The following is a 13,549-nucleotide window of genomic DNA, read 5'->3' as shown; positions in this document are numbered from 1 at the left end:
GATAACGAGCCTTGTGGATAAGGGTGAAGCGGTGGATGTGGTATACCTAGACTTTAGTAAGGCATTTGATACGGTCTCGCATGATATTCTTATCGATAAACTAGGCAAATACAAATTAGATGGGGCTACTATAAGGTGGGTGCATAACTGGCTGGATAATCGTACTCAGAGAGTTGTTATTAATGGTTCCCAATCCTGCTGGAAAGGCGTAACGAGTGGGGTACCGCAGGGGTCTGTTTTGGGACCGGCTCTGTTCAATATCTTCATCAACGACTTAGATATTGGCATAGAAAGTACGCTTATTAAGTTTGCGGATGATACCAAACTGGGAGGGATTGCAACTACTTTGGAGGACAGGGTCATAATTCAAAATGATCTGGACAAATTGGAGAAATGGTCTGAGTTAAACAGGATGAAGTTTAACAAAGACAAATGCAAAGTGCTCCACTTAGGAAGGAAAAATCAATTTCACACATACAGAATGGGAAAAGACTGTCTAGGAAGGAGTACGGCAGAAAGGGATCTAGGGGTTATAGTGGACCACAAGCTAAATATGAGTCAACAGTGTGATGCTGTTGCAAAAAAAGCAAACATGATTCTGGGATGCATTAACAGGTGTGTTGTGAGCAAGACACGAGAAGTCATTCTTCCGCTCTACTCTGCTCTGGTTAGGCCTCAGCTGGAGTATTGTGTCCAGTTCTGGGCGCCGCATTTTAAAAAAGATGTGGAGAAACTGGAAAGGGTCCAAAGAAGAGCAACAAGAATGATTAAAGGTCTTGAGAACATGACCTATGAAGGAAGGCTGAAAGAATTGGGTTTGTTTAGTTTGGAAAAGAGAAGACTGAGAGGGGACATGATAGCAGTTTTCAGGTATATAAAAGGGTGTCATAAGGAGGAGGGAGAGAACTTGTTCACCTTAGCCTCTAAGGATAGAACCAGAAACAATGGGTTTAAACTGCAGCAAGGGAGGTCTAGATTGGACATTAGGAAAAAGTTCCTAACTGTCAGGGTGGTTAAACACTGGAACAAATTGCCTAGGGAGGTTGTGGAATCTCCGTCTCTGGAGATATTTAAGAGTAGGTTAGATAAATGTCTATTAGGGATGGTCTAGGCAGTATTTGGTCCTGCCATGCGGGCAGGGGACTGGACTCTATGACCTCTCGAGGTCCCTTCCAGTCCTATAATCTATGAATCTATGAAAGACAGGACTCAAAGAGTAATTGTCAATGGTTTGCTGTCAGACTGCGAGGGCATATCTACTGTGGCCCTGCAGGGGTCTGTTCTGGGTCTGGTACAATTAAATATTTTCATTAATGACTTGGATATTGAGGTGAAGAGTATGCTTCTAAAATTTGAAGATGACACCCAGCTAGGAGGGATTGCAAGCACTTTGGAGGCCTGGATTAGAATTCAAAACAATCCTGACAAATTAGAGAATTGGTCTGAATTCAATACAATGAAATTAAGTGAAGTGCAAAGTACTTCACTTGGGAAGGAAAAATCAAATGCACAGTTACAAAATGGAGAACAACTGCCTAGGCAGTAGTACTGCTGACTAGGCTCTGGGGGTTATAGCAGATCACCTGTTGAACATGAGCCAACAATATGATGTGGTTGCCAAAAAGGCTAATACCTTTGAGACACAAGGGTGGGTGAGGTCATATCTTTTATTGTACCAACTTCTGTTAATGAGAGAGACAAGCTTTCAGGTATGTTTGGTCTTGAGAAAAGAAGACTGAAGAGGGCCTTGTCTACAGTCTTCAAATATGTTAAGGACTGTTACCAAGGGGATGGTGATCAATTTTTTTTTCATGTCAACTAAAGGAAGTACAAGAGGAAATCAGATTAATCTGCAGCAAGGGACATTTAGGTTAGAATGTTAGGGATGATCAAGTTAGAATTATAGTTAGAAATAGTTAAGTATCGGAATAGGTTGCAGGTTGTAGAATCCCCGTCACTTAAAGTATTTTAAGGTGAGGTTAGACACACACTGCCAGAGATGATCTAGGTGTATGCTGGTCTTCCGGGGGAGGGAGGGAAGGGGTAGACTAGATGACCTCTTGACACAAGCACCAACTTTTCCTTTTTGCTGGGGGTGCTCAACCCCTGCTTCGCCATGAGGCCCTGCCCCCACTCCGCCCCTTCCCTCAAGGCTTTGCCCTTGCCCCACCTCTTCCTGCCCCCATTCTCCGAGGCTCCCGCTCAACCGCCTCTTTGCCCTCCCCCAATCCCATCCCTAAGCCACCAAACAGCTGTTTGGCAGTGGCACCCCCTATCAGCTTCTTTGGTGGCGGGACAGTCCCTATCAGCTGCTGGGCAGTGGTGGCAGCGCCCCCGCCATCAGCTGATGAGTGGGGACAAGGAACAGCTGTGGCCGGTGGATGCTGAGCACCCACTATTTTTTTCCATGGGTGCTCCAGCCTGGAGCACTGACAGAGTTGCGCCTGTGCCTCTTGAGGTCTCTTCCAGCCCTGTATTTCTTTCATTCTATTTTTACCATATGCTTCCATGTTGTTTCCATTAAAACAAAACTATTACAATCTGTTCTCACATCATATAATTGAAAGCTTGAATCAATCTCTTATTCCTAATGCCAACCCTGTGTTTTCTGCAGCCTGGGTGAGTTCCCTGTCCATGGGAATGATTTTCTTCTGCTCTCCCTTAGTCAGTGTATTCACAGACATATTTGGTTGTCGAATAATAGCCATTGTTGGAGCTGCAGTGGGGTTTGTTGGACTTCTTTTAAGCTCTTTTGTAAGGTAAGAATTCTGCTTTCTTCCTTTGATATTATATCTATGATGGCAGGTACTCTTGCTATATTCACTGTCATAAATGAATATTTTGTGCTCAGTTATGTGTAACCTATGCCAATTCTGTGTGTTGCTTGTCTTCCTCAAGTAGTGGCTATGCTAAACAGAGGTTCATGAGTCTGCTGCTGGCTTTGAACCAGCACAGCAGGACCTATTAGGTCGGGCACTAGAGGCTCATGCTTTAAGATCCAGAGGTCCCAATTTCACTTCTCACTGCCAATGACCCATAGCCATAGCATTATGTATGATAAACATTACAGATTGTGCAACTCTACTATCTGGGTGCAAGGAAACTTGTTTTATTCTTTCATAAACTACGTTGTTTGACATTATCAGACATAAATCTTCCTCCTTTTACATGGTTAAATTTGTAAATACTACCAAATAAATTAAAGCAAAGCTGTTGAAACATTTTAGTAAATTAAAAAAGCCTGAAAACTTTTGTTTTAAGGTTCTGCAATTAACTTGAACTCTGATCCTGTATCAACTCATCCTCTATCCAGAAACTTCCTTTTTCTCAACAATCAAGTCTAATCTATAATTTTTCTCTTGACTCCAAAACTTCATCTCATATGTTAAATATACAGATCCAAGTAACTCCTCATTTCAGCCACAGACCCTCCTTCAGACTACCTGAAGTTTGTGGCAAAATGTGAATATCTTTACCAGTATAGACCTTTTAATACTTACACAGTACTTTTCATATTAAACATTTTACCAACATTAACATACAGTATAGAAGCAATACTGTTCCCCATCATTCCTGTGTGAAAGTGTTAACCAATTCTACTCCATCCACCCTCTTTGGCTCTAGAAAGCTCACTGTATTTACATCATTCATTTCCCCTTTGAATCGAAGACCTTATCTCTCTTCCCCCCCACCTCCCCACACACACTTTTATCCATCCTCACATTGCTTGCTGATGCCAGAGTGCCATGATCACCAGAATATGCTGAGGCACATACATCGACTCTATTACTTTTTCACTCCTATGCAGTGTAGTTGTAACTGTGTTGGTCCCAGAATATTAGAGAGACAACGTGGGTGAGGACAGTAATGTTGATCCAATAAAAGAGATTACCTCACCTACTTCGTCTCTTTTTCACTTGTTAACAGATACGAAAAGTTTGTAGAGTTGTAATATTTACACTAGTTCTTCATTAAGTAAAGGTGAAGAGAACACACAGGGTCAGTTAAGGTTATTTTTAGCAACTCAGAGGGCCGCTGTCAACTTAAAAACTTAGATTTTAAAATACATTTTTATTTTCTATTGAAAACACTTCAGAAATATCAGTGAAATTTGTCTTCAAATTGGATTTATTTTTCTAAAATTTTACAACCTGTTTTCATTTGATAATGAAAAATTTTACATCAAAATGGGGGTCCTCGGATTGCTAAAGTTTGAGAACCGCTGGTCTAGTATATGCACACTGGGGGATTGAGAAACTGGGAACCAGTTCTTTCTCATACACCACTAGGAAAGGGGGCCCAGGGAACCAGATCACTTCTTTTAATTCCTTCCAGGGAAAAAGGTGTGGGGCTCATAAATAGGGTGACCAGATGTCCCGATTTTATAGGGACAGTCCTGATTTTTTGGGGCTTTGTCTTATATAGGTGCCTATTATCCCCCCCCCCCCCCATCCCGATTTTTCACACTAGCTGATTGGTCACCCTACTCATAAATAATTCCATTTCTCTTAACTATCCTGCCTCCACAACCACCTAAACAGGTAGGGAGATATTCAAGAGCCAGATTGCAGGAGGAGCTTGATACATTAGTGATACCATGTGCTCTCTGACACTTGCAGGAGGGGCATACTCTTATTGGCTATGCTCTTTGTGCTCCTAGGTTGGTGATTATATATGTTCTGGAAATGTTTATTATTTTTAACAACAAAACAAAAGATCCCCTCAGGACTGCCCAGAGGGGGGGCAAGTGGGGCAATTTGCCCCGGGCCTTACAGGATCCCCCACGAGAATATAGTATTCTATAGTATTGCAACTTTTTTTTATGGAAGGGGCCCCCGAAATTGCTTTGCCCCAGGCCCCCTGAATCCTCTGGGCGGCCCTGGATCCCCTTAGGTTTAAAGTAAACAACAAAACACACAAAAGGTCCTGTGGCACCTTTAAGACTAACAGAAAGGTGCCACAGGACCCGCTGTTGCTTTTTACAGATTCAGACTAACACGGCTACCCCTCTGATACTTAACAAAACACACAGTTTCCCAAGTCAGTTAACTAATAAATTAAGCTGTCAGTGTGGCTTAAGATCCAAATGTTTAGTTTAACATATTTTATTAGATATTCTGGGGTAGATTTTCAAAGGTCTCTCTCTCACTGAAAGTCAATGGGAATGAGGTACCTGTGGTCTGTGTCTTTGTAAATCTTCCCTCAATACTGTGTTAATTTGATATGTATTCCTAATCATAATTCCATTTTAAGTAAGCATTTTTGGGTCCAGGAATGCGTTGTTACTTTCCTCTGAAACCAGAAACATTTCCTGTCTGTATTTCCTTGGTATCCATTGCGACTTGAAGAAGCAGGTGGAAGGAAGTGAATTTTTAAAGATATCGAATTAGCTTACTTGAACTTTGCTTTAATACTGTTCTTCAGTCTGTAAAATGACTTATGCCTATGATCTAATCAAAAAGTAGATGAAGGCATAGTTTAGATGTAGAAAAGTACAGTATGCATTTGCTCTAAAAATAAACTTCATGCAGCCAATCAATGTGGCTATGATTGTGTTACATCTGTTATTTTTAATATGAAACCTATCCACTAAGAGGCAAAGATGTAGGAAGGGTGCATGTAGGAGAAATATTTTACTATATGTATGTTGTGTGCATTTAACGCTTTCAAAGGAATCTAATGCTGGAGATATGATTTACCATTTACAAAAGTGGTTCTGGTTTGTCATGATCAGATTATACCCTTTCTGACGCTTATTAGTTTCTCTTTAATTATTTTCTCTTTTATTTTTCACTGATTGATGGTCATAAAAGCTAATCAGTCTTGCTTGTTTACTCTTTTGTCTTATTTTGCTGCTTTTGGTCCCCTTTCATAAAATATGGGTCATAAATTGATCTGCAGAGCTTAGAGCAGCAAACTTCTTATGGGGGTAGTACATTGTGCAAGTATTCCCTCCTATACACTCTCTTCTCTCTCTCCCCCCCACCTCAGGTACATTATTAGTCAAATAGAATTTTCTGAGACGTTCTGCAGTTCCATAGAATGTTTACAGAGGTATACTCTGGCAAGAAGGAGGTGACACAGGCAGCTTTCTGTCCTACAATGAAAAACAACTCAGTGTTTATGCACTTATATTATTTGGAAAAAAACTCCTAGGTACTGTAGAATGAACCCACTTATTAGTAAAGACTTAAAATATATTTTTAATTGCTAAAATTTTGTTCAGTAATGGAACGCAACTAGGGCTGTGTACAATGGGATTATAGAGCTTTGCAAATGGTCACATAATTTACCTGTTTTAGCCAATATGCTTCATATATCCACAAAACTGATTCTTCAAGTAGTGTCCCTATAGGTGCTCCATTCTAGATGAGCCTGCACCCCCCTGCAACTTTGATTGTAGATTTTTCAGAGCAGTGTCTGTTCAGTCTGTGCATGCGAGTTACTCAGTCTTATGCTCCGAGCTCTTGTGATATAGCACTGCCTCGGCGAACAGCCCTCAGTTCCTTCTCAACTGCCTTGGCTTGAGACGGAGCCTCAGTCTGTGCCGAGTTTTACCTCAACTGTGTCCCCTTAGCTCTTTTAATAGTTAGTTTTATTATAGTTGTTCCTAGTGGTATTTAGTAGTTAGTACTTAGTAGTTTTAGTTGTAGTAGTTTTAAAAAACAAAACACCTTTTTATATATAGCTAATAGGTAAACTCTGAAACTTTCTTTACTGGAAGGGCATGCCCAGTTCCCCAAGTTTCAAATGTTGCCTGTTGTTCTGGGAGGCAATCTTGGTGAATGATGAACACTCCCAGTGCATCTGTTGCCTCAGGGAATCTCATATTTCCCAAAAGTGCCACTTCTATCTGGCATTAAAATCTAGAGCCAGAAAAAATAGGGAGATCAAACGTCAACTCCTCATGATGGAGAGCTCACTGTGCCCTGCCTCTGACCCTGGGCAGGGGACTTCCTCCCCCCATACGCTGGTCTCCAGGTAAGTTCACTGCCTCCACTATCTCCCCATCATACTCCTTGAGTGCATCTAAGAGAGAGACCCAAAATTCCTCTCAAAAGACTTCCCAAGACTTCTCTCAAGTTCTCCATGACACTTCACCACCATAGAGTGATTGGAAGAGGAGGATTCTTATGAAGATCTTTCCTCAGTCTCCCCAATATCTGTGCAATGCTCTTCTCTCCATTCATATAGAGATTCTTTTCCAGAGGTCTCTGAGGAGATTGATATCACTCATGAGAGATGGCTATAACCACCATTTCACTGGTATGAACACCCATGGATGCCTCCACTCATGCCATATGCACCACCTCCTCAGTCATACTGGGATCATTGGATGACCTATTACTAGCAATTCTCTAGGGCCTTGAGCACCACCCATCACAGAGATAGGCAACCTTCATCACCCTCCCTCTCTAGGAAACTGGAATCTCTGGAAGAAATCTTTGTGGAACTGGAAGGTAGGGCTGATGAAGGTGTCTCTCCACTGGCCAGCATCTCTTCTTCATCCCTGGCTGAAGCAGTTACACCACATCCTCCATCCCTGGCAGACAATTGCAAGTAGTTTCAGGACCTTGTTAAGAGACAAGGAGGTCAAAGAATCACATCATAAGCTGCTTGACATCCTTCATACAGCTTCATGTACCCGCATTGCCTTGCCTGTTAATGAGGCCCTACTGGACCCTGCAAAGGTTATCTAGCACACCCCAGCCACAATTCCATCTACGTGCAAGAGAGCAGATAAGAAATATTATGTTCTGTCTCTGAACTCCGAATTTTTATCCTCTCATCCCTCTCCTAACTCTTTGGTGGCTGATGCAGTTAACAAACATGGGAGGCAGTACTGCACTAAATCTGCACCTTATAACAAGGATCATAAGTGCCTGGTCCTGTTTTGTAGAAAATCGTACTCATCAGCTACTTTACAATTCAAAATAGTCAACTACCAGGCTTTAATGGCAAAATTCAGTCATACAAATTATACCAAGCAGAACTCATTTATTGAGCATCTGCCAGCAGAACATAGAGAGCAATTCCAGGCAATTATTGAAGAAGGCAGCTGCTTGCCAGGACATCTCTGCAAATCTTCCTTGATGCTGCTGATACTGCTGCCCACTTGATTTCTACATTGGTATTATGAGGAGGGCCTCCTGGCTCCAGCTTTCAAGATTTCCAAAGGAGGTCCACAATACAGTCGAGGACTTCCCCTTTGATGGTACTAAACTATTTGCTGATGACATGGACAAATCTCTGCACACATTAAAGGACTCCAGGGCTAATTTATGTTCTCTTGGGATATATACACCTGCCCACAAGAGAAAGTTTTGTAAGTCCCAGATGGCCCAGAGATTTTGTCTCGCCCAATCTCGATCACCCAAAGGTCATACTAACCGCAATGCAAGAAACAGAGGTTCTAGAGAAGAAAATCTTTTGACCTTGCAGCTTTCCACCTCCAAGCACCATTCTTACCTGCTACATCGATTCACCTGCCTTCCTCTGTTCAGCGACTGCCTTTACCACTTATAGTGGGCTTGGGAGTCCATCACTATGGACAAGTGGGTTTTGGAGATCACCTCCACAGGGTACTCCATGCACTTTACCTCTCTTCTGCCTGTTAACCCCCATTCCCTGTCCCTCCTCAGGGACCCCATTCATGAGAACCTGCTATAACAGGAAATACGCTTTTCTACTGTTGGGTGCTATAAAACCGGTTTCCATACAGTACAGAAGAGAGGGGTTTTATTCCAGGTATTTCCTGGTTCCAAAAAAGAATGGCAGTTGGAGACCCATCCTAGATTTAAGGCTACTGAACACCTTTGAGGGCAAAAAAATTCAAAATGGTGATGCTCACAGCAATAATTCTGTCACTGGACCAAGGGAATTGGTTCTCATCCCTCAGTGTTCAGGACGCACATTTCCATATAGCGATCCACCCATCCCACAGAAGATACCTACGTTTCACTGTCTATCAGGACTATTTTCGGTACAGTGTGCTCCCTTTTGGCCTATAATCTGCCCCAGGGATCTTTTCAAAGGTCATGCTCGTAGTAGTGGCGCACCTCCGCAGAAAAAGAATTCTGGTGTTCCTTTACCTTGACTTCTGAAAGGTTACTCCCTGGACGTAACTTCATGGCCAATTTGCAAAGCCACCTCAAACCCTGTGCAAAAGTTAAAATTTATACACGCTCAGCTTGATTCAGTAGTAGCAAGAGCCCACCTCCCAATGCACAGATTCAGGCCCTATCCAGTGTAGTCAACATAATCCAGATCAGCCCTCAAACCCTGGTCAATAACGATCTTCAGCAGTAGGGGCATATGGCAGTTAGTACTTTTTATTATACACCATGCAAGACTGCTAATGTGATGTCTTCAAGGGTGGCTCAAGACTGTTTATTCATTGAACAGACACAGTCTAACTACACTACTTTCCATACCCACTAGGGCTGTTGATTAACCACAGTTAACTCACATGATTAATTAAAAAAAATTAATCACAGTTTTAATTGCACTATTAAGCAATAGAATACCAAGTGAAATTTTATTAAATATTTTTAGATATTTTTCTACATTTTCAAATATATTGATTTCAATTACAACACTGAATACAAAGTGTACAGTGCTCACTCTATATTATTATTTTTGATTACTAATATTTGCACTGTAAAGAACATAAACAAAAGAAATAGTATTTTTCAATTCACCTTATACAAGTACTGTAGTGCAATCTCTTTATTATGAAAGTGCAATTGACCAATGTAAATTTTTTTGTTACATAACTGCACTCAAAAAAACTTTAGAGCCTACAAGTCCACTCAGTCCTACTTCTTGTTCAGCCAGTCATGATGACAAACAACAGGTTTCACTGCTCTACAGCCAAAATGCTTCTGAAATAAATGTAGTCAAACTTTACTAATTCTGGGTCACTGAGAACAAAAATGATGCTTAAAATTGTTGATTGGCTCTAGTTTTCAAGATATGCTATTGGGTCAGTATATACAACCCTTGACTTGGGAATGGTGAAAGATAAGTGAGTTATAAAGGGAAGGGATCTCAATTTAAACCAGAAATGACTAAAATACATCTTTGACTGGATCTATGAATAAATCTATTACTGGGTTTGGACAGTACTTGCTTTTTAGGCAAAACAATGAATGATGCAATCTGCAGCTGGTATTGCGTCATATATGATATGAATTGCATCATGTTATTCCTAGAAGTCATGGATGATGCAATCATAACAAAGCTTACATCACTCTGCTGAACAAATTGCCCTATATCAGCTCTAGAAATCATACAGTGTCGTGCTCTCTTATTTGTCAGTGTTTGATTTTGCAAAGGGACACATTTCTGTTTAGCCAAAGTGAGCAGAGATGCCTCATACTTGTGTGCACAGTGCAGATAACTTCTGCTATGTTTGTGGTGAAGTGACTTTTGCATCACAAAAGTGCAGTATAACCACTATGGTTAAGAAAGCCTATCACAAAGTTTCAAACTACAAATCTTCGCCAGTGGTTGAACAGGAAAAGGAACCACTATGGTTAAGAAAGCCTATCAGTTTGAATCGATGGCTACCTGCTCCCACCTACATTTGTTGATGAAAACAGCATTTCTGGTAGTCATCATGTCAGCTTGACATGTTGAGGAAATATGTGCCCTTATGGCATATCCCCCTTCCACAGCACTTTTCAAAGACAAGGACACATTACAACCACACCAAAAATACCTTCCTAGCTCCATATTAATCAACTCATTCATCTCCCAATTTTCTACCCTAAACCTCACCTAGATAAAGAGGACGCCCAGTTGCACCCATTTGATGACCGGCACAGTTGCACCCATTTGATGTCAGCCTTCTATCTTGATAAGATTAATCCTTTCAGAAAGACTCCAAATTATTTATTTCAATTGCAGACAGATGAAAAGGGTCTGTGTCTAAACAAAGTCTTTCCAATTAGATTTTCAACTGCATTAGTTGTAGCTACCAATGTTGTAGTCTCTAAGAACTCTGACATACGAACTCACTCTACGAGGTCTATTTCCTCTTCTACAGCCCTTTTCATAAATGTTCCCATTACTGAAATATGTAGAGCCGCAATGGAGGCCTCTATACGTACCATTGCTGAGCACTATGCAATAACTCATGACTTGGTTTCCAATGCTGCATTTGGCTCTGAGTTGAGTCGAGTATTGACAAAAATATGGCAAAGCCACCTCCTCCTTAAAGGGAACTGCTCAGTAGTCACCTAGAATGGAGCACCCTTAGGGACACTACTTGAAGAAGAAGAAGAAATGCTTACTCATGTAGTGTAGTAACTCTTTGAGATGCGTGTCCCTATGGGAGCTTCACTTAAGGTGATCAAATGTCCTGATTTTATAGGAACAGTCCAGATTTTTGGGTCTTTTCCTATTGCCCCCCAACCCCTGTCCCAATTTTTCACATTTGTTGTCTGGTCCCCCTGCTTCACTACCCATCCTCCTTCCCCTCAGCTTTGGAGTTCTCTGCTATGAAGCCATGTGGTAGAGAAGGAACTGAGGGCAGTTCACCCTCACAGTGCTATATAACAGCACAGAGTATGAGACTGAGTAAGATCCATGTGCAGGCCAAATGGACACTGCTATGAGAAATCCCTGCTCAAAGATGCGGGGGCACAACGGCACCTAGAATGGAGCAGCCTTAGGGGCACACATCTCAAAGAACCACAGTTACTTCATAGAGTGAGTAACCATTTCTTCTCTTCTCTTTTCTATCATCTAGCTCCCCATATTAGTGTTCACTACTATTTTGCCTTCCTTTTTCATGTTTGTGAGACTGTTACCCATAGGAGGGTACTCAGTAGATTCTTGCTGCTTAGGGTGACCATATTTCCCAAAGGGAAAATAGGACAGCACACGGGACTGGCCCGAGCTGCTTGCCCGAGCCCTCCTCCCCACATGGGGCTGGCGTCGCTGCTTGCCCCCCATGCAAGACTGGCGTTGCTGCTCACTTGAGCCTTGCCCGCCCTCCCTGTGCGAGGCTGAAGCTGATGTTGCTGCTGCTTGTTCGAGCCCTGCCTGCCTGAGCCCTGCCGCCCCACCTGCATGGGGCTGGTGTTGCAGCTTGCTAGAGCCCTGCATGTACTGAACCCTGCCCCTCCCCCTGCGCGGGGCTGATATTGGCATAGCTGCTCGCTCGAGCCCTGCATGCCACCTACCTTCCCCCCCTGCGCAGAACTGGTATCTCCCTTCCGTCCCTCACCTGTTCCACTTCAAGTCACTTTTTTGACAAAAGTGGGCATTTGTTCGATTTGCTCTTGTCAACTGAGCAAATGAGACAAATGCCAACTTTTGCCATAAGTCAGGATGGCCAGGACAGAGCTTAAAAAAAGGACTATCCTATCCAAAACGGGACGTATGGTCACACTACTGCTGCTGCCCTTTAAAAGGACAGAGTGGGAGGCAGAGGGAAGAGACCCTTTTTGATTCAGGTTACCAGGAAAAGCAGTAAGGATAAGAGCAACTGGATAGTAAATAGTAAGACTGATTCATTTTTATGACCATCAATCAATACTTAAGAGGTTTTTTTTCTGAATAGTTTAATTAATGCATAACACGGAGCTGTTTTTCATCTTAGGACAGAAAGCTGCCCTGTGTCACCTTCTTCTTGCCAGAGTATATCTCTGCAAACATTCCTTGGAAATGCAGAATTTCTGTTTGACTAATAAGGTACTTTAGGTGGGGAAAAGTGAGAGTGTGTGTGTGCAGAGAGGGAATACTTGCACAATTTACTACCCATAATAAAAAGTTTGCTGCTCTAAGTTCTGCAGATCAATCTGTGACCCATATTGCAGGAAAGGTAACCAACAGCAGCAAGATAAGAAGAAATAGTAAACAAATAAGACATGATTGATTTTTATGACCATCAATCAGTGAAAAATAACTGAGAAAATAATTAAAGAGAAAGTAATAAAGCACCGAAAGGGGTATAATCTGATAATGACAAACCAGAACCACTTTTGTAAATGGTAAATCATATCTCCAGCGTTAGATTCCTTTGAAAGAGTTAACAAATACACACAACATACATATAGTAAAACATTTCTGCTACATGCATACATTTTAAATTTTTGCCTCTTCATGGATAGGTTTCATATTAAAAAGAACAGATGTAACACAATCAGTAAATTATAGCCACGTTTAATGGCTGCATGTCGTTTCATTTTTTTAGAGCAAATACATACTGTACTTTTCTACTACTAAATTATGCCTTGGTCTACTTTTTGATTAGATCGTAGGCATGAGTCATTTTACAGACTGAAGAACAGTATTAGTTCTAAGATACCGCATAGAACACCAGGCCCTGAATACATCTATTTACAAAAGATTAGGTTGCCATCTTTTGGCAGAAGGAAAGGAACAAAAAACTTTATTAACAAACACAGATAAGATGTATTGTGCCATCGGACTCTCCTGTTTGATTTTAATATAATAATTCCAAGACCCATAGTCCTCAGAGTATATTAATGTTTTTTGCAGGCCAGTACTATCCCAACTGTAGTTGTCCTCTTATGGC

General features: G+C 41.6%; 1 protein-coding gene across 1 annotated transcript in view; it reads left to right on the top strand.

The window, feature by feature from the left end:
- SLC16A10 (solute carrier family 16 member 10) overlaps nt 1–13,549 on the top strand; it is a 143,756-nt gene that overhangs the window by 75,307 nt on the left and 54,900 nt on the right. The window contains exon 2 of the mRNA XM_054023135.1: nt 2,615–2,759. Coding sequence (XP_053879110.1) covers nt 2,615–2,759 — 145 coding nt within the window. The remainder of the gene's footprint in view (nt 1–2,614; nt 2,760–13,549) is intronic.

Source organism: Malaclemys terrapin, chromosome 3 (assembly GCF_027887155.1).
Source record: "Malaclemys terrapin pileata isolate rMalTer1 chromosome 3, rMalTer1.hap1, whole genome shotgun sequence".
NCBI classification, from domain to species: Eukaryota; Metazoa; Chordata; order Testudines; family Emydidae; genus Malaclemys; species Malaclemys terrapin.
The sequence above is the reverse complement of the archived record's forward strand: the minus strand, read 5'-3'. Positions and strand labels throughout refer to the sequence as shown.